Genomic DNA, 27,012 nt, shown 5'->3' with positions numbered 1-27,012 from the left:
GAGTCTCGTGGCTAAAGAAAGTCGACTGGACTTGCTAGCCGCTGCCGTTCAGTGCTGGTATCCATTAGAGAAAATGGAATCAGTTTGGCTGTGCCTTTACTCCTCGTTTCGCGGAGTTCTGGAGAGCGAAGATGAAACCAGGGAGTCGTAAAATATTTTTCACGACCCCCTGGTGGAAACGAGTAATCGCCATCGCGGCGGATTACGCAGCTTGAAAGCAAACTTACTTGAACGACGGCGACATCAAGCGGAGTGTGATCAAAGAAGCCGAGGCAAGGCTGAAACGAGCTGAACAACGACTCGAGAGAGATGACGACGCGCGTACACCCAGATGACGACTCGCGTTCAGCAGATGACGACAGCGACGCAGGTCAAAAATGAATCGAGCGAAAGCGACGCAAACTGAACTCTCTGCTCATTCCGCCAACAGTTTCTCTTGTAAAGATGCTGTACATAGGCTGAATCACCTTAGTCCAGTGATTTGCAGTCGATACAAACTGTTCTTGACCTGTTCTAAGCGTTTTCATATCCATCAAAATCCATCACGAAGTTTTTGTTAACGGAGGAAGTATTCAAAGCAGTGCCACATTTTCTGGGTCACTGAATGTGGATGCCAGCGCCCTACAAGAAAACTAAAAATCAAATCAATGCGACCACTGACATTACAGCTGGGTCATGTTATAGAGAGGTACATTGAAATTCAAAGGTCAGCACAAATGGTCAAAATCCGACATTTTCTCACCTTCCTGCCCGTTCACAGCTCAGAAAATGACAATAACTAGCCTCATCTCGCTGTTCAGCTTGACATAGACAAGTGCATCAGGAAATCGAGCCACATTTCTCTAAAGAACTTGCCCAGGGCTGCTGAAAGCTGAAAAATAACCAATCTCACACTTTGGGGCTTTTTACCCATGAATCTTCACTTTGCGACTAAACTACTTGGTCCGCGTCAGCAATATTGTCGCTTATCTTTCGACAATTTGAACTTAGACTTTGGACATGAACGTGTGCACTTGAAGTGATAAAACTTGGCACGATGGACGGTAAGGTAAAGAATGACAACTAGCTGCGAGGAATTTATTGTCCAAGGAAGGGTTCCTACTTTTTTTGGTCCTCCTCGTCGCTGCTCTCGGCGCTGGCGACAAATATTTTTGCTCGGGATCGACTCTCTTGCTTTTGCAAGCTCATCTCTCTTCCTCTCCGCTGCCTGGCTATTTTCTAAAGAGAAGTCGATCGTGACGGTCGCCTTCTCTATAGGACTTCGCGCGGGCAGCACGACAGCCTGTGTTGTTCAAATCAGACGCCGTTCTTTGCAAGATTTTAATTTGAACGACGACGATGCGTACAGTACTTGCAAATCTCGCCGACGCGCTGGATACTCCGAGCGGTGAGCTGGAGGTAAGGGAGCTGCAATCTCAGCTTGATGAGCGATCCCTGAGGTGAGTGATCTCGGCCGTTCAGCAAAACGGAGCAGATTCCGAGTGGCCGATTACTTTCTTGTGGCTTGCGCTGCTCTTGCCTGCACAGCGTAAAAAGATAATCTATTTTGATGCGGCGCTGTGTCAATCGGAATCACCCACCTGTCGCTCTCGAAATCCACTCGAACTCTAGCTAGACCTTTTAGGTACTAGCAAACTAACTTGCTAACCAAAATTGGGATGAAATGGGCTGCCAAGTAAACCTTGGCGACATATAAACAAAGCTGAAAGATAAGCGACAATATCGCTGACGCGGACCAAGTATTCACAGCAGTGCCACATTTTCTGGGTCACTGAAAGTGGATGCCAGCGCCCTACAAGCAAACCATAATTCGAATCAATGCGACCACTGACATTACAGCTGGGTCATGTTATAGACAGGTACATTGAAATTCAAAGGTCAGCACAAATGGTCAAAATCCGACATTTTCTCACCTTCCTGCCCGTTCACAGCTCAGAAAATGACAATGACCAGCCTCATCTCGTTGTGCAGCTGGACATAGACAAGTGAACCAAGAAAAAGACCCACATTTCTCTAAAGAACTTGCCCAGGGCTGCTGAAAGCTGAAAAAAAACCAATCTCACAGTTTGGGGCCTTTTACCCGTGAATCTTCGCTTTGCGACTAAACTATTCACAGCAGTGCCACATTTTCTGGGTCACTGAATGTGGATGCCAGCGCCCTACAAGCAAACTAAAAATCAAATCAATGCGACCACTGACATTACAGCTGGGTCATGTTATAGAGAGGTACATTGAAATTCAAAGGTCAGCACAAATGGTCAAAATCCGACATTTTCTCACCTTCCTGCCCGTTCACAGCTCAGAAAATGACAATGACCAGCCTCATCTTGTTGTGCAGCTGGACATAGACAAGTGCACCAAGAAAAAGAGCCACATTTCTCTAGAGAACTTGCCCTGGGCTGCTGAAAGCTGAAAAATAACCAATCTCACAGTTTGGGGCTTTTTACCCGTGAATCTTCACTTTGCGACTAAACTATTCACAGCAGTGCCACATTTTCTGGGTCACTGAATGTGGGTGCCAGCGCCTCACAAGCAAACCAAAAATCAAATCAATGCGACCACTGACATTACAGCTGGGTCATGTTATAGAGAGGTATATTGAAATTCAAAGGTCAGCACAAATGGTCAAAATCCGACATTTTCTCACCTTCCTGCCCGTTCACAGCTCAGAAAATGACAATGACCAGCCTCATCTCGTTGTGCAGCTGGACATAGACAAGTGCACCAAGAAAAAGACCCACATTTCTCTAAAGAACTTGCCCAGGGCTGCTGAAAGCTGAAAAATAACCAATCTCACAGTTTGGGGCTTTTTACCCATGAATCTTCACTTTGCGACTAAACTATTCACAGCAGTGCCAAATTTTCTGGGTCACTGAATGTGGGTGCCAGCGCCCTACAAGCAAACCAAAAATCAAATCAATGCGACCACTGACATTACAGCTGGGTCATGTTATAGAGAAGTACATTGAAATTCAAAGGTCAGCACAAATGGTCAAAATCCGACATTTTCTCACCTTCCTGCCCGTTCACAGCTCAGAAAATGACAATGACCAGCCTCATCTCGTTGTGCAGCTGGACATAGACAAGTAAACCAAGAAAAAGAGCCACATTTCTCTAAAGAACTTGCCCAGGGCTGCTGAAAGCTGAAAAATAACCAATCTCACAGTTTGGGGCTTTTTACCCGTGAATCTTCAATTTGCGACTAAACTATTCACAGCAGTGCCACATTTTCTGGGTCACTGAATGTGGGTGCCAGCGCCTCACAAGCAAACCAAAAATCAAATCAATGCGACCACTGACATTACAGCTGGGTCATGTTATAGACAGGTACATTGAAATTCAAAGGTCAGCACAAATGGTCAAAATCCGACATTTTATCACCTTCCTGCCCGTTCACAGCTCAGAAAATGACAATGACCAGCCTCATCTCGTTGTGCAGCTGGACATAGACAAGTGCACCAAGAAAAAGAGCCACATTTCTCTAAAGAACTTGCCCAGGGCTGCTGAAAGCTGAAAAATAACCAATCTCACAGTTTGGGGCTTTTTACCCGTGAATCTTCACTTTGCGACTAAACTATTCACAGCAGTGCCAAATTTTTTGGGTTACTGAATGTGGGTGCCAGCGCCCTACAAGCAAACCAAAAATCAAATCGATGCGACCACTGACATTACAGCTGGGTCATGTTATAGAGAGGTACATTGAAATTCAAAGGTCAGCACAAATGGTCAAAATCCGACATTTTCTCACCTTCCTGCCCGTTCACAGCTCAGAAAATGACAATGACCAGCCTCATCTCGTTGTACAGCTGGACATAGACAAGTGCACCAAGAAAAAGAGCCACATTTCTCTAAAGAACTTGCCCAGGGCTGCTGAAAGCTGAAAAATAACCAATCTCACAGTTTGGGGCTTTTACCCGTGAATCTTCACTTTGCGACTAAACTATTCACAGCAGTGCCAAATTTTTTGGGTCACTGAATGTGGGTGCCAGCGCCCTACAAGCAAACCAAAAATCAAATCAATGCGACCACTGACATTACAGCTGGGTCATGTTATAGAGAGGTACATTGAAATTCAAAGGTCAGCACAAATGGTCAAAATCCGACATTTTCTCACCTTCCTGCCCGTTCACAGCTCAGAAAATGACAATGACCAGCCTCATCTTGTTGTGCAGCTGGACATAGACAAGTGAACCAAGAAAAAGAGCCACATTTCTCTAGAGAACTTGCCCTGGGCTGCTGAAAGCTGAAAAATAACCAATCTCACAGTTTGGGGCTTTTTACCCGTGAATCTTCACTTTGCGACTAAACTATTCACAGCAGTGCCACATTTTCTGGGTCACTGAATGTGGGTGCCAGCGCCTCACAAGCAAACCAAAAATCAAATCAATGCGACCACTGACATTACAGCTGGGTCATGTTATAGAGAGGTATATTGAAATTCAAAGGTCAGCACAAATGGTCAAAATCCGACATTTTCTCACCTTCCTGCCCGTTCACAGCTCAGAAAATGACAATGACCAGCCTCATCTCGTTGTGCAGCTGGACATAGACAAGTGCACCAAGAAAAAGACCCACATTTCTCTAAAGAACTTGCCCAGGGCTGCTGAAAGCTGAAAAATAACCAATCTCACAGTTTGGGGCTTTTTACCCATGAATCTTCACTTTGCGACTAAACTATTCACAGCAGTGCCAAATTTTCTGGGTCACTGAATGTGGGTGCCAGCGCCCTACAAGCAAACCAAAAATCAAATCAATGCGACCACTGACATTACAGCTGGGTCATGTTATAGAGAAGTACATTGAAATTCAAAGGTCAGCACAAATGGTCAAAATCCGACATTTTCTCACCTTCCTGCCCGTTCACAGCTCAGAAAATGACAATGACCAGCCTCATCTCGTTGTGCAGCTGGACATAGACAAGTAAACCAAGAAAAAGAGCCACATTTCTCTAAAGAACTTGCCCAGGGCTGCTGAAAGCTGAAAAATAACCAATCTCACAGTTTGGGGCTTTTTACCCGTGAATCTTCAATTTGCGACTAAACTATTCACAGCAGTGCCACATTTTCTGGGTCACTGAATGTGGGTGCCAGCGCCTCACAAGCAAACCAAAAATCAAATCAATGCGACCACTGACATTACAGCTGGGTCATGTTATAGACAGGTACATTGAAATTCAAAGGTCAGCACAAATGGTCAAAATCCGACATTTTATCACCTTCCTGCCCGTTCACAGCTCAGAAAATGACAATGACCAGCCTCATCTCGTTGTGCAGCTGGACATAGACAAGTGCACCAAGAAAAAGAGCCACATTTCTCTAAAGAACTTGCCCAGGGCTGCTGAAAGCTGAAAAATAACCAATCTCACAGTTTGGGGCTTTTTACCCGTGAATCTTCACTTTGCGACTAAACTATTCACAGCAGTGCCAAATTTTTTGGGTTACTGAATGTGGGTGCCAGCGCCCTACAAGCAAACCAAAAATCAAATCGATGCGACCACTGACATTACAGCTGGGTCATGTTATAGAGAGGTACATTGAAATTCAAAGGTCAGCACAAATGGTCAAAATCCGACATTTTCTCACCTTCCTGCCCGTTCACAGCTCAGAAAATGACAATGACCAGCCTCATCTCGTTGTACAGCTGGACATAGACAAGTGCACCAAGAAAAAGAGCCACATTTCTCTAAAGAACTTGCCCAGGGCTGCTGAAAGCTGAAAAATAACCAATCTCACAGTTTGGGGCTTTTACCCGTGAATCTTCACTTTGCGACTAAACTATTCACAGCAGTGCCAAATTTTTTGGGTCACTGAATGTGGGTGCCAGCGCCCTACAAGCAAACCAAAAATCAAATCAATGCGACCACTGACATTACAGCTGGGTCATGTTATAGAGAGGTACATTGAAATTCAAAGGTCAGCACAAATGGTCAAAATCCGACATTTTCTCACCTTCCTGCCCGTTCACAGCTCAGAAAATGACAATGACCAGCCTCATCTTGTTGTGCAGCTGGACATAGACAAGTGAACCAAGAAAAAGAGCCACATTTCTCTAAAGAACTTGCCCAGGGCTGCTGAAAGCTGAAAAATAACCAATCTCACAGTTTGGGGCTTTTTACCCGTGAATCTTCACTTTGCGACTAAACTATTCACAGCAGTGCCAAATTTTTGGGGTCACTGAATGTGGGTGCCAGCGCCCTACAAGCAAACCAAAAGTCAAATCAATGCGACCACTGACATTACAGCTGGGTCATGTTATAGAGAGGTACATTGAAATTCAAAGGTCAGCACAAATGGTCAAAATCCGACATTTTCTCACCTTCCTGCCCGTTCACAGGTCAGAAAATGACAATGACCAGCCTCATCTCGTTGTGCAGCTGGACATAGACAAGTGAACCAAGAAAAAGAGCCACATTTCTCTAAAGAACTTGCCCAGGGCTGCTGAAAGCTGAAAAATAACCAATCTCACAGTTTGGGGCTTTTTACCCGTGAATCTTCACTTTGCGACTAAACTATTCACAGCAGTGCCACATTTTCTGGGTCACTGAATGTGGATGCCAGCGCCCTACAAGCAAACTTAAAATCAAATCAATGCGACCACTGACATTACAGCTGGGTCATGTTATAGAGAGGTACATTGAAATTCAAAGGTCAGCACAAATGGTCAAAATCCGACATTTTCTCACCTTCCTGCCCGTTCACAGCTCAGAAAATGACAATGACCAGCCTGATCTTGTTGTGCAGCTGGACATAGACAAGTGCACAAAGAAAAAAAGCCACATTTCTCTAAAGAACTTGCCCAGGGCTGCTGAAAGCTGAAAAATAACCAATCTCACACTTTGGGGCTTTTTACCCGTGAATCTTCACTTTGCGACTAAACTATTCACAGCAGTGCCACATTTTCTGGGTCACTGAATGTGGGTGCCAGCGCCCTACAAGCAAACCAAAAATCAAATCAATGTGACCACTGACATTAGATCCCCGTAAGTCCAAATAACTGGCAGGGCAGGGTTGGGCCTTTTTCTTTCTTCTCGGATTTATTTTCATGACATGCTCACAGAAAAAAGAAAAAGAAAAAAAAAAAACCACTGACATTACAGCTGGATCATGTTATAGAGAGGTACATTAAAATTCAAAGGTCAGCACAAATGGTCAAAATCCGACATTTTCTCACCTTCCTGCCCGTTCACAGCTCAGAAAATGACAATGACCAGCCTCATCTCAATGTGCAGCTGGACATAGACAAGTGCACCAAGAAAAAGAGCCACTTTTGTCTAAAGAACTTGCCCAGGGCTGCTGAAAGCTGAACAATAACCAATCTCACACTTTGGGGCTTTTTACCCGTGAATCTTCACTTTGCGACTAAACTATTCACAGCAGTGCCAACTTTTTGGGGTCACTGAATGTGGGTGCCAGCGCCCTACAAGCAAACCAAAAGTCAAATCAATGCGACCACTGACATTACAGCTGGGTCATGTTATAGACAGGTACATTGAAATTCAAAGGTCAGCACAAATGGTCAAAATCCGACATTTTCTCACCTTCCTGCCCGTTCACAGCTCAGAAAATGACAATGACCAGCCTCATCTTGTTGTGCAGCTGGACATAGACAAGTGCACCAAGAAAAAGAGCCACATTTCTCTAAAGAACTTGCCCAGGGCTGCTGAAAGCTGAAAAATAACTAATCTCACACTTTGGGGCTTTTTACCCGTGAATCTTCACTTTGCGACTAAACTATTCACAGCAGTGCCAAATTTTGTGGGTCACTGAATGTGGGTGCCAGCGCCCTACAAGCAAACCAAAAATCAAATCAATGCGACCACTGACATTACAGCTGGGTCATGTTATAGACAGGTACATTGAAATTCAAAGGTCAGCACAAATGGTCAAAATCCGACATTTTCTCACCTTCCTGCCCGTTCACAGCTCAAAAAATGACAATGACCAGCCTCATCTCGTTGTGCAGCTGGACATAGACAAGTGCACCAAGAAAAAGAGCCACATTTCTCTAAAGAACTTGCCCAGGGCTGCTGAAAGCTGAAAAATAACCAATCTCACAGTTTGGGGCTTTTTACCCGTGAATCTTCAATTTGCGACTAAACTATTCACAGTAGTGCCACATTTTCTGGGTCACTGAATGTGGGTACCAGCGCCCTACAAGCAAACCAAAAATCAAATCAATGCGACCACTGACATTACAGCTGGGTCATGTTATAGAGAGGTACATTGAAATTCAAAGGTCAGCACAAATGGTCAAAATCCGACATTTTCTCACCTTACTGCCCGTTCACAGCTCAGAAAATGACAATAACCAGCCTCATCTCGTTGTTCAGCTGGATATAGACAATTGCACAAAGAAAAAGAGCCACATTTCTCTAAAGAACTTGCCCAGGGCTGCTGAAAGCTGAAAAATAACCAATCTCACACTTTGGGGCTTTTTACCCGTGAATCTTCACTTTGCGACTAAACTATTCACAGCAGTGCAACATTTTCTGGGACACTGAATGTGGATGCCAGCGCCCTACAAGCAAACCAAAAATCAAATCAATGCGACCACTGACATTACAGCTGGGTCATGTTATAGAGAGGTACATTGAAATTCAAAGGTCAGCACAAATGGTCAAAATCCGACATTTTCTCACCTTCCTGCCCGTTCACAGCTCAGAAAATGACAACAACCAGCCTCATCTTGTTGTGCAGCTGGACATAGACAGGTGCACCAAGAAAAAGAGCCACATTTCTCTAAAGAACTTGCCCAGGGCTGCTGAAAGCTGAAAAATAGCCAATCTCACAGTTTGGGACTTTTTACCCGTGAATCTTCACTTTGCGACTAAACTATTCACAGCAGTGCCAAATTTTTTGGGTCACTGAATGTGGGTGCCAGCGCCCTACAAGCAAACCAAAAATCAAATCAATGCGACAACTGAAATTACAGCTGGGTCATGTTATAGAGAGGTACATTGAAATTCAAAGGTCAGCACAAATGGTCAAAATCCGACATTTTCTCACCTTCCTGCCCGTTCACAGCTCAGAAAATGACAATGACCAGCCTCATCTTGTTGTGCAGCTGGACATAGACAAGTGCAGCAAGAAAAAGAGCCACATTTCTCTAAAGAACTTGCCCAGGGCTGCTGAAAGCTGAAAAATAACCAATCTCACACTTTGGGGCTTTTTACCCGTGAATCTTCACTTTGCGACTAAACTATTCATAGCAGTGGCAAATTTTTTGGGTCACTGAATGTGGGTGCCAGCGCCCTACAAGCAAACCAAAAATCAAATCAATGTGACCACTGACATTACAGCTGGGTCATGTTATAGAGAGGTACATTGAAATTCAAAGGTCAGCACAAATGGTCAAAATCCGACATTTTCTCACCTTCCTGCCCGTTCACAGCTCAGAAAATGACAATGACCAGCCTCATCTCGTTGTGCAGCTGGACATAGACAAGTGAACCAAGAAAAAGACCCACATTTCTCTAAAGAACTTGCCCAGGGCTGCTGAAAGCTGAAAAATAACCAATCTCACAGTTTGGGGCTTTTTACCCGTGAATCTTCACTTTGCGACTAAACTATTCACAGCAGTGCCACATTTTCTGGGTCACTGAATGTGGATGCCAGCGCCCTACAAGCAAACTTAAAATCAAATAAATGCGACCACTGACATTACAGCTGGGTCATGTTATAGAGAGGTACATTGAAATTCAAAGGTCAGCACAAATGGTCAAAATCCGACATTTTCTCACCTTCCTGCCCGTTCACAGCTCAGAAAATGACAATGACCAGCCTGATCTTGTTGTGCAGCTGGACATAGACAAGTGCACAAAGAAAAAGACCCACATTTCTCTAAAGAACTTGCCCAGGGCTGCTGAAAGCTGAAAAATAACCAATCTCACACTTTGGGGCTTTTTACCCGTGAATCTTCACTTTGCGACTAAACTATTCACAGCAGTGCCACATTTTCTGGGTCACTGAATGTGGGTGCCAGCGCCCTACAAGCAAACCAAAAATCAAATCAATGTGACCACTGACATTAGACCCCCGTAAGTCCAAATAACTGGCAGGGCAGGGTTGGGCCTTTTTCTTTCTTCTCGGATTTATTTTCATGACATGCTCACAGAAAAAAAAAACAAAAAAAAAAAACCACTGACATTACAGCTGGATCATGTTATAGAGAGGTACATTGAAATTCAAAGGTCAGCACAAATGGTCAAAATCCGACATTTTCTCACCTTCCTGCCCGTTCACAGCTCAGAAAATGACAATGACCAGCCTCATCTCAATGTGCAGCTGGACATAGACAAGTGCACCAAGAAAAAGAGCCACTTTTGTCTAAAGAACTTGCCCAGGGCTGCTGAAAGCTGAACAATAACCAATCTCACACTTTGGGGCTTTTTACCCGTGAATCTTCACTTTGCGACTAAACTATTCACAGCAGTGCCAACTTTTTGGGGTCAATGAATGTGGGTGCCAGCGCCCTACAAGCAAACCAAAAGTCAAATCAATGCGACCACTGACATTACAGCTGGGTCATGTTATAGACAGGTACATTGAAATTCAAAGGTCAGCACAAATGGTCAAAATCCGACATTTTCTCACCTTCCTGCCCGTTCACAGCTCAGAAAATGACAATGACCAGCCTCATCTCGTTGTGCAGCTGGACATAGACAAGTGCACCAAGAAAAAGAGCCACATTTCTCTAAAGAACTTGCCCAGGGCTGCTGAAAGCTGAAAAATAACCAATCTCACAGTTTGGGGCTTTTTACCCGTGAATCTTCACTTTGCGACTAAACTATTCACAGCAGTGCCACATTTTCTGGGTCACTGAATGTGGGTGCCAGCGTTTCACAAGCAAACCAAAAATCAAATCAATGCGACCACTGACATTACAGCTGGGTCGTGTTATAGAGAGGTATATTGAAATTCAAAGGTCAGCACAAATGGTCAAAATCCGACATTTGCTCACCTTCCTGCCCGTTCACAGCTCAGTAAATGACAATGACCAGCCTCATCTCGTTGTGCAGCTGGACATAGACAAGTGCACCAAGAAAAAGAGCCACATTTCTCTAAAGAACTTGCCCAGGGCTGCTGAAAGCTGAAAAATAACCAATCTCACAGTTTGGGGCTTTTTACCTGTGAATCTTCACTTTGCGACTAAACTATTCACAGCAGTGCCAAATTTTTGGGGTCACTGAATGTGGGTGCCAGCGCCCTACAAGCAAACCAAAAATCAAATCAATGCGACCACTGACATTACGCGGTGAATTTGCGGGAAAATTGCACACACGCACACACACACATACACTTTCTATGCTTCCATGCAACTAAAACTCCAGAAATCGGGGGGAAATAATTAATTGCATCCGTGGAATCGCGACATTTCCCGGGGACAGCTTTTATACAAAGCGCCGATCAACAGTTTACACAGCGTCTGCGCTGTACCAGATCGAGAAATGCCCACCACCACACACACACACACACACAAGCGCATACACACACACGTACACACACACATGCGCATCTTCGCACTGCCATCGCACCGGAGTTCAAACCATAATTCTAGCATATAGTAGTTATAATTGTGAAAAGAAGAAGGACACCATCCGAGTTATAGGAGTTATACCTAATATTTATATTATAATGTGCTGTGCCGGACACGTCCAAAATAATCACACCGAGAAAAGTGAACAAGAATAAAGACAAAAATGCATGCACCGCCGCATGGATGGATGTTTGCACAAGCGACCAAGTGAAACACTGGTCAAACTCAGGACGTTATCGCTCAAGCTCGGCCGCGAAGGACCGTGGAAAAAGTAGCGGCGTGCTGCAAGTCTGCAGGAGTGACCTCAAATAGGGCTGCTCAGAATGTATCAAGGCTGTGCCGCGCTCATCTGGGATCATTTCAACACACCAGCACACATAGAGTGATAGTGCGAACATGCACTCATTATTTAAAACTATCTTTGTGAAAACTGAAAAAAGGAACTCAAATCAAAGTAAGTTCGGGGTCTGATTAATTATGACCATTTTTTTCTCAAGATGGTGACCATTGTACTGCAAGTCACAGACCGAGAGCAGTCTTAGTGATTTGTCCGTGGCCGCTGTGGCTGCTGGCCAACGGCATGTATGCGCGTGCGTATTAGATCAACAATACGGGAACCGGGTGGTATCACTCCCTGGCCGTCCAGGGAAGCAAGTTCCGATCGGAGCCTCTAGTGACCAGTCAACACATGCTACACGCCGATTGGGTGCCGGATACACACACACACACACAACACACACAACACACACACACACATGCATGTGCGCACACGCACACACTCTTCCTTTCTTCTCTCTCTCTCTCTCTCTCTCTCTCTCTCTCTCTCTCTCTCTCCCGAATGCATCACACTTCCGTACCCAAAACGACGCCTACGCAGACCTACCACAATGGCTACCACAGCGGGTCTTGTTCATTCTGCTCCTGGTCTACGGGTGTGAGTGCAGCTGGCGTTTTCCGCTTCCCTTGTTTTGCCTGCTCTGGATTCCACTGCTGCTGCTGCGGCTGCTGCGGCGAGGACAGATCAGTGGCTTTGAGCTGAACGTCAAGCTGCTCGGGCATGCCCCCGGCAACCTGCTGCTGGTCGTCGTCATGGCGCCACGAATCAAACGTCTTGCCTATGAGTGAGAACAGGAGCGCGTTCTGCGGGCGGAAGAAGTCGGCCAGCTTGCGTCGCAGCGCGTCGGGCAGGGGGATGTGCTCGCGTCCTTTGGTGGCGTTCAGGCAGACCAGCTCCGGCCGGCCTGTGCTCTCCTTGACGCGACTCAGACACGGCAGCTTCACGCCGGGTACGCGCACGATGTGCTTGTCCCAGTTGAACGGCGACAGGCCCAGGAAAGCGGACGCCTGCTTCAGCACCGCCGCCGGGTCCGTGACCAGCGTGTTCGTGCTGGTGATGAAGATCTGCTGGCGCGCGAAGTGATGCAGCCAGCGCTCCAGGTGCTGCGCGTACAGGCCCACCTTGATGAAGCTGGCGCTCGGGTTGACGGCGCCGTCCGCCTTCAGCACCTTGGCCTCGAGCCGCCGCTGCATGGCGGCCAGCTGTGGCGGCGAGAGATCGGCGACACGCACCATCTTGCCCATCTGGTGATGCTGTCCCTGCATGAAATCGGACACCACACGGCTGACTGGGTCACGCAGCACCAGCAGTAGCTTGATTTTATCGCCGAGATCGGCACGCATACGCTCCGGCACCTCCTGCACGACGAAGTACGCCGGCGATTTCTCGATCACGATGTCGCCCGGCAAGGACGGCTTCATGCGCGACTTGTACCACTCCAGGCCGTTCTCGTAGTTGTAATCCCGGTCGAAGAAGTGCACCTCCTGACCGGAGGATCTGACGTTCGGGTGCAGTGCCAGCATCTCGATCAGGGCACGGGTGCCACCTTTCTTCACGCCGATCAGGATCGTGTTGGGCAGCTGCTGCTTCAGCACAGGTAGGCCAGCGCCGCCGCCTTTGCCCCGTACTACGCCTCCCGCTCGTACTCGTGCCGCTTGGTCGGAGACTCGGTCCTGCAGCTGAATGCCGCCCTTTTGGCGCTCTGGCGTATATTCCGCAGGTCTGCGCTGCCCTGTCCGAGCCACGACTGCAGGACGGCGAGCTGCGCGAGGTGAGGGACTGAAGCGCAGAGCTGCTGCATCGTTTGACGAGAAGTAGAGACGGGCACACAGCGCCCCTCCGATCAGCAACAGAGACGAAATAATCCAGACTTTCAATGGAACTTTTCCCATACCGTTGTGCCCCTACTGTGCTTTAAAAAAAAGATCGCCTGTCTCTCACGCAAGCCCCACAGATCCAACAGGCCCGAGGGGCTCGCAGCAAATGGTTACAGCGATCGACAAGAACCCAACTGCGCTTTCACCAAGTAACTCACTTTCCTGATCTGAAATAACATCTATGCGCAGCTGATTGGTGTCCACGTCCGCTTCCCGCGGCAGCAGCTGACGGAGCCAGTTCGTCAACGCGCGAGAAACGCTACACACCAGAGGGTGCGACACACATCTAGCATTGGACTTCACAACATGCACACATTCATACCGCGTCGTCGTAGTGTCGACAACAGTCTCTGGCGCCTCAACCAGAGACACTCTTCTTCTTGTTTGGGTCGCGAAGTGATTACAAACAAAAGCCTTGAAAAGGTTGCAAATCGATCATGATTCTCGAAAACAAGCCCACTAGTATTAGTAATACTGGGGCACATACACAAGCCGCACGCGCGCCATGCTTCCAACAAGCGTTCGTGCAGCTCGCAGGAGTATGTAGACTACAATCATTCGATCTACGCTTCGGGACTGGTCTGATAAAGCATCTGAGCAATCATTCGGTGATTGCCCTAGGCTATATAGGCCTAGGCCTACAACTCTGTAGTACTGTAGATCTACATCATGCATGATGCAAAGCACGGCTCACTGTCAAGTGTCACTGTCAGCACTGCAGCATTCATACTCCAGGCAGCAGAGTCAAAGATTTTACGTGGCACGTTTTCTTGCATAGCCAGCAATCGCATGTCATCACGTACATTGAAAATCAACATAATTTTTCAAATCGACCTTTTTTTCAGGATCACTTTTCAACGAGGACGAAGTAAAGTCGGCCGAACGAAGACTAGAGGAAGAAAATCACCCTCTCCACTTCACCATCACGATACTGACATAGATACGAGATGAAACAACTAAAAAATCCACAAGAAAACTGTACGGCCATCATCGCGCTGACTTTGGTCTGACTTTGGTCTGAGAATTTCTATCACGATCAAAAATGTACGAGGAGCACTCAAAAATAAGCAACAGACGTACCTCTATCGCTCTCTACTCCTTTTTGAAGGCACAAAAGTCGACTCTCCACTTTCAAACCAGGAACCAGACATACCAGTGGTTCTTTTCAGCTGCTCCACGAACGCAGGAAATGTTCACCAAGGGGCGCAGAGCAGCATCCATTCCAGAAAAAGAGCTAAAATACGAGTGAGACTGCATGCCTGAGTACATGAGTACATGTATGAGTACATGCAGAAAATAGTCAATTTCAGCGTTTCTGCTCCAAACAGCAACTAACTTCGACTAGAAACAAAGATTACACCAAAGGATCAAACAACAACCATTTTCTGCAGTTTTTTTGCAGATCGCTTCCTTGTGCTTGGCCCAGCACGCCAAAAATCACACCTCGGAGGAGTACAAAAATTACAACTCTCAGATGTCCTCGATTGCTGGCCATGTGAAGTTTCAATGTTTGCTACATACTACAACTACTTACAAAATACAAGCACATGCATGATCGATACCTGTTGTAGTGTCTCCTGTACTGTAGTGGATCTCCACACAGTCGACCATGTCCATGGTCGACTACCATAAATACCAGCGCACAGTATGAATTGTTACTACTACAAGTACTCAGTACTAGTAGTACCGTGTTATCTCTAATAATTATAAGCACGGTCCTTTATTTTTCAATGTACCTCCGCCCCGTGCTATTAATGGAGACGTTCCTTTATTGGAGACTGTTCCATTATTATTTCAACCTCATTTCAGAGGAATGTTACCATGCCAAATTCATGTATGACACACACATTTCAGGGTTTTTTTCGCCGGTACCGATAATGAATTTACACAGTGTGCTGATAATGGAGACTGAGCACTTTATTTTTTGAATGCCGCCCCAAGGTGTTCTATTATTGGAGACGTGCTATTATTGGAGACTGTGCTTATATTAGAGATAATACGGTATGTTGGCTTCATGATCTATCCCCGATCGGACCGCACCGCCTAGATTCACCGTGTCTTCGACACTGAACTCTGAAGTGTCAAAATAATTCTTCCTTGTGGCCTGACTTCAGGCTGCAGAACTGCAAATCATGTACTGATGCAGAATTATCATGTACAATATACACACGTCAGGGGTGGATCCAGAGATCTCTACAGGGGGGTTCCGGTTGAACCAAAATTGAACAGCCAAAATAGTAGGAATCAGATTGTATTGAAGTTGTGCGGTTGTACGACAATCCGATTGTGTTAGTTGGGAATCGCATGCTTTTAAAACACATTACGGACACATATTCTTCCATCATCGACCACACCACAACTGCGCTCCCCAGCCGGCCTCGACACGTTACCACCGCACACCACCATCGCTGGAGAGCGCAGTTGTGGTGTGGACGGAGTGGTGGACGATGGAAAACCTGTACAGGGCTAAATGCTTGCTGCTTACCCTACATTGTACCGTGACGAACACATAATCATCTACATGTATGCAATCGACTGGCACACAGGTTCAGCGAGGGATTGAAGACCTTTCATTATTTCTTGTAAAGATCGAATATACAAGCCATGGCGGCATCGGTGCGTTGAGAGGTACATTGAAATTCAAAGGTCAGCACAAATGGTCAAAATCCGACATTTTCTCACCTTCCTGCCCGTTCACAGCTCAGAAAATGACAATGACCAGCCTCATCTCGTTGTGCAGCTGGACATAGACAAGTGAACCAAGAAAAAGAGCCACATTTCTCTAAAGAACTTGCCCAGATCTGCTGAAAGCTGAAAAATAACCGATCTCACACTTTGGGGCTTTTTACCCGTGAATCTTCACTTTGCGACTAAACTATTCACAGCAGTGCCACATTTTCTGGGTCACTGAATGTGGGTGCCAGCGCCCTACAAGCAAACTAAAAATCAAATCAATGCGACCACTGACATTACAGCTGGGTCATGTTCTAGAGAGGTACATTGAAATTCAAAGGTCAGCACAAATGGTCAAAATCCGACATTTTCTCACCTTCCTGCCCGTTCACAGCTCAGAAAATGACAATGACCAGCCTCATCTTGTTGTGCAGCTGGACATAGACAAGTGCACCAAGAAAAAGAGCCACATTTCTCTAAAGAACTTGCCCAGGGCTGCTGAAAGCTGAAAAATAACCAATCTCACACTTTGGGGCTTTTTACCCGTGAATCTTCACTTTGCGACTAAACTATTCACAGCAGTGCCAAATTTTTGGGGTCACTGAATGTGGGTGCCAGCGCCCTACAAGCAAATCAAAAATCAAATCAATGCGACACCTGACATTACAGCTGGGTCATGTTATAGAGAGGTACATTGAAATTCAAAGGTCAGCACAAATGGTCAAAATCCGACATTTTCTCACCTTCCTGCCCGTTCACAGCTCAGAAAATGACAATGACCAGCCTCATCTCGTTGTGCACCTGGACATACATAGACAAGTGCACCAAGAAAAAGAGCCACATTTCTCTAAAGAACTTGCCCAGGGCTGCTGAAAGCTGAAAATAACCAACCTCACACTGTGGGGCTTTTTACCCGTGAATCTTCATTTTGTGACTAAACTATTCACAGCAGTGCCAATTTTTTTGGGTCACTGAATGTGGGTGCCAGCGCCCTACAAGCAAACCAAAAATCAAATCAATGCGACCACTGACATTACAGCTGGGTCATGTTATAGAGAGGTACATTGAAATTCAAAGGTCAGCACAAATGGTCAAAATCCGACATTTTCTCACCTTCCTGCCCGTTCACAGCTCAGAAAATGACAATGACCAGCCTCATCTCGTTGTGCAGCTGGACATAGACAAGTGAACCAAGAAAAAGAGCCACTTTTCTCTAAAGAACTTGCCCAGGGCTGCTGAAAGCTGAAAAATAACCAATCTCACAGTTTGGGGCTTTTTACCCGTGAATCTTCACTTTGCGACTAAACTATTCACAGCAGTGCCACATTTTCTGGGTCACTGAATGTGGATACCAGCGCCCTACAAGCAAACCAAAAATCAAATCAATCCGACCACTGACATTACAGCTGGGTCATGTTATAGAGAGGTACATTGAAATTCAAAGGTCAGCACAAATGGTCAAAATCCGACATTTTCTCACCTTCCTACCCGTTCACAGCTCAGAAAATGACAATGACCAGCCTCATCTTGTTGTGCAGCTGGACATAGACAAGTGCACCAAGAAGAAGAGCCACATTTCTCTAAAGAACTTGCCCAGGGCTGCTGAAAGCTGAAAAATAACCAATCTCACACTTGGGGCTTTTTACCCGTGAATCTTCACTTTGCGACTAAACTATTCACAGCAGTGCCAAATTTTTTGGGTCACTGAATGTGGGTGCCAGCGCGCTACAAGCAAATCAAAAATCAAATCAATGCGACAACTGACATTACAGCTGGGTCATGTTATAGAGAGGTACATTGAAATTCAAAGGTCAGCACAAATGGTCAAAATCCGACATTTTCTCACCTTCCTGCCCGTTCACAGCTCAGAAAATGACAATGACCAGCCTCATCTTGTTGTGCAGCTGGACATAGACAAGTGCACCAAGAAAAAGAGCCACATTTCTCTAAAGAACTTGCCCAGGGCTGCTGAAAGCTGAAAAATAACCAATCTCACAGTTTGGGGCTTTTTACCCGTGAATCTTCACTTTGCGACTAAACTATTCACAGCAGTGCAACATTTTCTGGGTCACTGAATGTGGATGCCAGCGCCCTACAAGCAAACCAAAAATCAAATCAATGCGACCACTGACATTACAGCTGGGTCATGTTATAGAGAGGTATATTGAAATTCAAAGGTCAGCACAAATGGTCAAAATCCGACATTTTCTCACCTTCCTGCCCGTTCACAGCTCAAAAAATGACAATGACCAGCCTCATCTCGTTGTGCAGCTGGACATAGACAAGTGCACCAAGAAAAAGACCCACATTTCTCTAAAGAACTTGCCCAGGGCTGCTGAAAGCTGAAAAATAACCAATCTCACACTTTGGGGCTTTTTACCCGTGAATCTTCACTTTGCGACTAAACTATTCACAGCAGTGCCAAATTTTTTGGGTCACTGAATGTGGGTGCCAGCGCCCTACAAGCAAACCAAAAATCAAATCAATGCGACAACTGACATTACAGCTGGGTCATGTTATAGAGAGGTACATTGAAATTCAAAGGTCAGCACAAATGGTCAAAATCCGACATTTTCTCACCTTCCTGCCCGTTCACAGCTCAGAAAATGACAATGACCAGCCTCATCTCGTTGTGCAGCTGGACATAGACAAGTGCACCAAGAAAAAGAAACACATTTCTCTAAAGAACTTGCCCAGGGCTGCTGAAAGCTGAAAAATAACCAATCTCACAGTTTGGGGCTTTTTACCCGTGAATCTTCACTTTGCGACTAAACTATTCACAGCAGTGCCACATTTTCTGGGCCACTAAATGTGGATGCCAGCGCCCTACAAGCAAACCAAAAATCAAATCAATGCGCCCACTGACATTACAGCTGGGTCATGTTATAGAGAGGTACATTGAAATTCAAAGGTCAGCACAAATGGTCAAAATCCGACATTTTCTCACCTTCTTGCCCGTTCACAGCTCAGAAAATGACAATGACCAGCCTCATCTCGTTGTGCAGCTGGACATAGACAAGTGCACCAAGAAAAAGAGCCACTTTTCTCTAAAGAACTTGCCCAGGGCTGCTGAAAGCTGAAAAATAACCAATCTCCCACTTTGGGGCTTTTTACCCGTGAATCTTCACTTTGCGACTAAACTATTCACAGCAGAGCCAAATTTGTTGGGTCACTGAATGTGGGTGCCAGCGCCCTACAAGCAAACCAAAAATCAAATAAATGCGACCACTGACATTACAGCTGGGCATGTTATAAAGAGGTACATTGAAACTCAAAGGTCAGCACAAATGGTCAGAATCCGACATTTTCTCACCTTCCTGCCCGTTCACAGTTCAGAAAATGACAATGACTAGCATCATCTTGTTGTGCAGCTGGACATAGACAAGTGAACCAAGAAAAAGAGCCACATTTCTCTAAAGAACTTGCCCAGGGCTGCTGAAAGCTGAAAAATAACCAATCTCACACTTTGGGGCTTTTTACCCGTGAATCTTCACTTTGCGACTAAACTATTCACAGCAGTGCCAAATTTTTTGGGTCACTGAATGTGGGTGCCAGCGCCCTACAAGCAAACCAAAAATCAAATCAATGCCACCACTGACATTACAGCTGGGTCAAGTTATAGAGAGGTACATTGAAATTCAAAGGTCAGCACAAATGGTCAAAATCCGACATTTTCTCACCTTCCTGCCCGTTCACAGCTCAGAAAATGACAATGACCAGCCTCATCTCGTTGTGCAGCTGGACATAGACAAGTGAACCAAGAAAAAGAGCCACATTTCTCTAAAGAACTTGCCCAGGGCTGCTGAAAGCTGAAAAATAACCAATCTCACACTTTGGGGCTTTTTACCCGTGAATCTTCACTTTGCGACTAAACTATTCACAGCAGTGCCAAATTTTTGGGGTCACTGAATTTGGATGCCAGCGCCCTACAAGCAAACCAAAAATCAAATCAATGCGACCACTGACATTACAGCTGGGTCATGTTATAGAGAGGTACATTGAAATTCAAAGGTCAGCACAAATGGTCAAAATCCGACATTTTCTCACCTTCCTGCCCGTTCACAGCTCAGAAAATGACAATGACCAGCCTCATCTCGTTGTGCAGCTGGACATAGACAAGTGCACCAAGAAAAAGAGCCACATTTCTCTAAAGAATTTGCCCAGGGCTGCTGAAAGCTGAACAATAACCAATCTCTCAGTTTGGGGCTTTTTACCCGTGAATCTTCACTTTGCGACTAAACTATTCACAGCAGTGCCACATTTTCTGGGTCACTGAATGTGGGTGCCAGCGCCCTACAAGCAAACCAAAAATCAAATCAATGCGACCACGGACATTACAGCTGGGTCATGTTATAGACAGGTACATTGAAATTCAAAGGTCAGCACAAATGGTCAAAATCCGACATTTTCTCACCTTCCTGCCCGTTCACAGCTCAGAAAATGACAATGACCAGCCTCATCTCGTTGTGAAGTTGGACATAGACAAGTGCACCAAGAAAAAGACCCACATTTCTCTAAAGGACTTGCCCAGGGCTGCTGAAAGCTGAAAATAACAAATCTCACACTTTGGGGCTTTTTACCCGTGAATCTTCACTTTGCGACTAAACTATTCACAGCAGTGCCAAATTTGTTGGGTCGCTGAATGTGGGTGCCAGCGCCCTACAAGCAAACCAAAAATCAAATCAATGCGACCACTGACATTACAGCTGGGTCATGTTATAGAGGAACATTGAAATTCAAAGGTCAGCACAAATGGTCAAAATCCGACATTTTCTCACCTTCCTGCCCGTTCACAGCTCAGAAAATGACAATGACCAGCCTCATCTTGTTGTGCAGCTGGACATAGACAAGTGCACCAAGAAAGAGAGCCACATTTCTCTAAAGAACTTGCCCAGGGCTGCTGAAAGCTGAAAATAACCAATCTCACAGTTTGGGGCTTTTTACCCGTGAATCTTCATTTTGCGACTAAACTATTCACAGCAGTGCCACATTTTTTGGGTCACTGAATGTGGGTGCCAGCGCCCTACAAGCAAACCAAAAATCAAATCAATGCGACCACTGACATTACAGCTGGGTCATGTTATAGAGAGGTACATTGAAATTCAAAGGTCAGCACAAATGGTCAAAATCCGACATTTTCTCACCTTCCTGCCCGTTCACAGCTCAGAAAATGACAATGACCAGCCTCATCTCGTTGTGCAGCTGGACATAGACAAGTGCACCAAGAAAAAGAGCCACATTTCTCTAAAGAACTTGCCCAGGGCTGCTGAAAGCTGAAAAATAACCAATCTCACACTTTGGGGCTTTTTACCCGTGAATCTTCACTCTTGCGACTAAACTATTCACAGCAGTGCCACATTTTCTGGGTCACTGAATGTGGGTGCCAGCGCCCTACAAGCAAACCAAAAATCAAATCAATGCGACCACTGACATTACAGCTGGGTCATGTTATAGAGAGGTACACTGAAATTCAAAGGTCAGCACAAATCGGGTCAAAATCCGACATTTTCTCACCTTCCTGCCCGTTCACAGCTCAGAAAATGACAATGACCAGCCTCATCTCGTTGTGCAGCTGGACATAGACAAGTGCACCAAGAAAAAGACCCACATTTCTCTAAAGAACTTGCCCAGGGCTGCTGAAAGCTGAAAAATAACCAATCTCACACTTTGGGGCTTTTTACCCGTGAATCTTCACTTTGCGACTAAACTATTCACAGCAGTGCCAAATTTTTTGGGTCACTGAATGTGGGTGCCAGCGCCCTACAAGCAAACCAAAAATCAAATCAATGCGACAACTGACATTACAGCTGGGTCATGTTATAGAGAGGTACATTGAAATTCAAAGGTCAGCACAAATGGTCAAAATCCGACATTTTCTCACCTTCTTGCCCGTTCACAGTTCAGAAAATGACACTGACGAGCCTCATCTCGTTGTGCAGCTGGACATAGACAAGTGCACCAAGAAAAAGAGACACATTTCTCTAAAGAACTTGCCCAGGGCTACTGAAAGCTGAAAAATAACCAATCTCACAGTTTGGGGCTTTTTACCCGTGAATCTTCACTTTGCGACTAAACTATTCACAGCAGTGCCAATTTTTTAGGGTCACTGAATGTGGGTGCCAGCGCCCTACAAGCAAACCAAAAATCAAATCAATGCCACAACTGACATTACAGCTGGGTCATGTTATAGAGAGGTACATTGAAATTCAAAGGTCAGCACAAATGGTCAAAATCCGACATTTTCTCACCTTCCTGCCCGTTCACAGCTCAGAAAATGACAATGACCAGCCTCATCTCGTTGTGCAGCTGGACATAGACAAGTGCACCAAGAAAAAGACCCACATTTCTCTAAAGAACTTGCCCAGGGCTGCTGAAAGCTGAAAAATAACCAATCTCACACTTTGGGGCTTTTTACCCGTGAATCTTCACTTTGCGACTAAACTATTCACAGCAGTGCCAAATTTTTGGGGTCACTGAATGTGGGTGCCAGCGGCCTACAAGCAAACCAAAAGTCAAATCAATGCGACCACTTACATTACAGCAGGGGCATGTTATAGGGAGGTACATTGAAATTCAAAGGTCAGCACAAATGGTCAAAATCCGATATTTTCTCACCTTCCTGCCCGTTCGCAGCTCAGAAAATGACAATGACCAGCCTCATCTCGTTGTGCAGCTGGACATAGACAAGTGAACCAAGAAAAAGACCCACATTTCTCTAAAGAACTTGCCCAGGGCTGCTGAAAGCTGAAAAATAACCAATCTCACAGTTTGGGGCTTTTTACCTGTGAATCTTCACTTTGCGACTAAACTATTCACAGCAGTGCCACATTTTCTGGGTCACTGAATGTGGGTGCCAGTGCCCTACAAGCAAACCAAAAATCAAATCAATGCGACCACTGACATTACAGCTGGGTCATGTTATAGAGAGGTACATTGAAATTCAAAGGTCAGCACAAATGGTCAAAATCCGACATTTTCTCACCTTCCTGCCCGTTCACAGCTCAGAAAATAACAATGACCAGCCTCTTCTCGTTGTGCACCTGGACATAGACAAGTGCACCAAGAAAAAGAGCCACATTTTTCTAAAGAACTTGCCCAGGGCTGCTGAAAGCTGAAAAATAACCAATCTCACACTTTGGGGCTTTTTACCCGTGAATCTTCACTTTGCGACTAAACTATTCACAGCAGTGCCAAATTTTTTGGGTCACTGAATGTGGGTGCCAGCGCCCTACAAGCAAACCAAAAATCAAATCAATGCGACCACTGACATTACAGCTGGGTCATGTTATAGAGAGGTACATTGAAATTCAAAGGTCAGCACAAATGGTCAAAATCCGACATTTTCTCACCTTCCTGCCCGTTCACAGCTCAGAAAATGACAATGACCAGCCTCATCTTGTTGTGCAGCTGGAGATAGACAAGTGAACCAAGAAAAAGAGCCACATTTCTCTAAAGAACTTGCCCAGGGCTGCTGAAAGCTGAAAAATAACCAATCTCACAGTTTGGGGCTTTTTACCCGTGAATCTTCATTTTGCGAATAAACTATTCACAGCAGTGCCACATTTTCTGGGTCACTAAATGTGGATACCAGCGCCCTACAAGCAAACCAAAAATCAAATCAATGCGACCACTGACATTACAGCTGGGTCATGTTATAGAGAGGTACATTGAAATTCAAAGGTCAGCACAAATGGTCAAAATCCGACATTTTCTCACCTTCCTGCCCGTTCACAGCTCAGAAAATGACAATGACCAGCCTCTTCTCGTTGTGCACCTGGACATAGACAAGTGCACCAAGAAAAAGAGCCACATTTTTCTAAAGAACTTGCCCAGGGCTGCTGAAAGCTGAAAAATAACCAATCTCACACTTTGGGGCTTTTTACCCGTGAATCTTCACTTTGCGACTAAACTATTCACAGCAGTGCCAAATTTTTTGGGTCACTGAATGTGGGTGCCAGCGCCCTACAAGCAAACCAAAAATCAAATCAATGCGACCACTGACATTACAGCTGGGTCATGTCATAGAGAGGTACATTGAAATTCAAAGGTCAGCACAAATGGTCAAAATCCGACATTTTCTCACCTTCCTGCCCGTTCACAGCTCAGAAAATGACAATGACCAGCCTCATCTTGTTCTGCAGCTGGACATAGACAAGTGAACCAAGAAAAAGAGCCACATTTCTCTAAAGAACTTGCCCAGGGCTGCTGAAAGCCGAAAAATAACCAATCTCACAGTTTGGGGCTTTTTACCCGTGAATCTTCACTTTGCGACTAAACTATTCACAGCAGTGCCACATTTTCTGGGTCACTAAATGTGGATGCCAGCGCCCTACAAGCAAACCCAGAGTCAAATCAATGCGACCACTGACATTACAGCAGGGGCATGTTATAGAGAGGTACATTGAAATTCAAAGGTCAGCACAAATGGTCAAAATCCGACATTTTCTCACCTTCCTGCCCGTTCACAGCTCAGAAAATGACAATGACCAGCCTCATCTCGTTGTGCAGCTGGACATAGACAAGTGAACCAAGAAAAAGTCCCACATTTCTCTAAAGAACTTGCCCAGGGCTGCTGAAAGCTGAAAAATAACCAATCTCACAGTTTGGGGCTTTTTACCCGTGAATCTTCACTTTGTGACTAAAATATTCACAGCAGTGCCACATTTTCTGGGTCACTGAATGTGGGTGCCAGTGCCCTACAAGCAAACCAAAAATCAAATCAATGCGACCACTGACATTACAGCTGGGTCATGTTATAGAGAGGTACATTGAAATTCAAAGGTCAGCACAAATGGTCAAAATCCGACATTTTCTCACCTTCCTGCCCGTTCACAGCTCAGAAAATGACAATGACCAGCCTCATCTCGTTGTGCAGGTGGACATAGACAAGTGCACCAAGAAAAAGAGCCACTTTTCTCTAAAGAACTTGCCCAGGGCTGCTGAAAGCTGAAAAATAACCAATCTCACAGTTTGGGGCTTTTTACCCGTGAATCTTCACTTTGCGACTAAACTATTCACAGCAGTGCCAAATTTTTGGGGTCACTGAATGTGGGCGCCAGCGCCCTACAAGCAAACCAAAAGTCAAATCAATGCGACCACTGACATTACAGCAGGGGCATGTTATAGAGAGGTACATTGAAATTCAAAGGTCAGCACAAATGGTCAAAATCCGACATTTTCTCACCTTCCTGCCCGTTCACAGCTCAGAAAATGACAATGACCAGCCTCATCTCGTTGTGCAGCTGGACATAGACAAGCGAACAAAGAAAAAGACCCACATTTCTCTAAAGAACTTGCCCAGGGCTGCTGAAAGCTGAAAAATAACCAATCTCACAGTTTGGGGCTTTTTACCCGTGAATCTTCACTTTGTGACTAAACTATTCACAGCAGTGCCACATTTTCTGGGTCACTGAATGTGGGCGCCAGTGCCCTACAAGCAAACCAAAAATCAAATCAATGCGACCACTGACATTACAGCTGGGTCATGTTATAGAGAGGTACATTGAAATTCAAAGGTCAGCACAAATGGTCAAAATCCGACATTTTTTCACCTTCCTGCCCGTTCACAGCTCAGAAAATGACAATGACCAGCCTCTTCTCGTTGTGCACCTGGACATAGACAAGTGCACCAAGAAAAAGAGCCACATTTTTCTAAAGAACTTGCCCAGGGCTGCTGAAAGCTGAAAAATAACCAATCTCACACTTTGGGGCTTTTTACCCGTGAATCTTCACTTTGCGACTAAACTATTCACAGCAGTGCCAAATTTTTTGGGTCACTGAATGTGGGTGCCAGCGCCCTACAAGCAAACCAAAAATCAAATCAATGCGACCACTGACATTACAGCTGGGTCATGTCATAGAGAGGTACATTGAAATTCAAAGGTCAGCACAAATGGTCAAAATCCGACATTTTCTCACCTTCCTGCCCGTTCACAGCTCAGAAAATGACAATGACCAGCCTCATCTTGTTCTGCAGCTGGACATAGACAAGTGAACCAAGAAAAAGAGCCACATTTCTCTAAAGAACTTGCCCAGGGCTGCTGAAAGCCGAAAAATAACCAATCTCACAGTTTGGGGCTTTTTACCCGTGAATCTTCACTTTGCGACTAAACTATTCACAGCAGTGCCACATTTTCTGGGTCACTAAATGTGGATGCCAGCGCCCTACAAGCAAACCCAGAGTCAAATCAATGCGACCACTGACATTACAGCAGGGGCATGTTATAGAGAGGTACATTGAAATTCAAAGGTCAGCACAAATGGTCAAAATCCGACATTTTCTCACCTTCCTGCCCGTTCACAGCTCAGAAAATGACAATGACCAGCCTCATCTCGTTGTGCAGCTGGACATAGACAAGTGAACCAAGAAAAAGTCCCACATTTCTCTAAAGAACTTGCCCAGGGCTGCTGAAAGCTGAAAAATAACCAATCTCACAGTTTGGGGCTTTTTACCCGTGAATCTTCACTTTGTGACTAAAATATTCACAGCAGTGCCACATTTTCTGGGTCACTGAATGTGGGTGCCAGTGCCCTACAAGCAAACCAAAAATCAAATCAATGCGACCACTGACATTACAGCTGGGTCATGTT

The 27,012-nt window shown here is 45.4% G+C and overlaps 1 protein-coding gene and 1 long non-coding RNA gene across 3 annotated transcripts in view; both read right to left on the bottom strand.

Annotated features, from left to right (window-relative positions):
- LOC135811538 (uncharacterized) overlaps positions 1-27,012 on the bottom strand; it is a 170,864-nt gene that overhangs the window by 93,064 nt on the left and 50,788 nt on the right. The gene's annotated exons all lie outside the window — the stretch shown is intronic.
- Positions 11,566-14,218, bottom strand: LOC135811534 (heparan sulfate glucosamine 3-O-sulfotransferase 6-like). The gene has a single exon (XM_065324773.1). The coding sequence runs from the start codon at positions 13,762-13,764 to the stop codon at positions 12,427-12,429; it is 1,338 nt and encodes a 445-aa protein (XP_065180845.1). The 5' UTR covers positions 13,765-14,218; the 3' UTR covers positions 11,566-12,426.

Source organism: Sycon ciliatum, chromosome 3 (assembly GCF_964019385.1).
Source record: "Sycon ciliatum chromosome 3, ocSycCili1.1, whole genome shotgun sequence".
Classification (NCBI taxonomy): Eukaryota; Metazoa; Porifera; class Calcarea; order Leucosolenida; family Sycettidae; genus Sycon; species Sycon ciliatum.
The sequence above is the reverse complement of the archived record's forward strand: the minus strand, read 5'-3'. Positions and strand labels throughout refer to the sequence as shown.

Excerpts from the sequence above, each read along its gene's own strand:
- LOC135811534 (XM_065324773.1), bottom strand. The coding sequence starts at position 13,764 with ATGGGAAAAGTTCCATTGAAAGTCTGGATTATTTCGTCTCTGTTGCTG.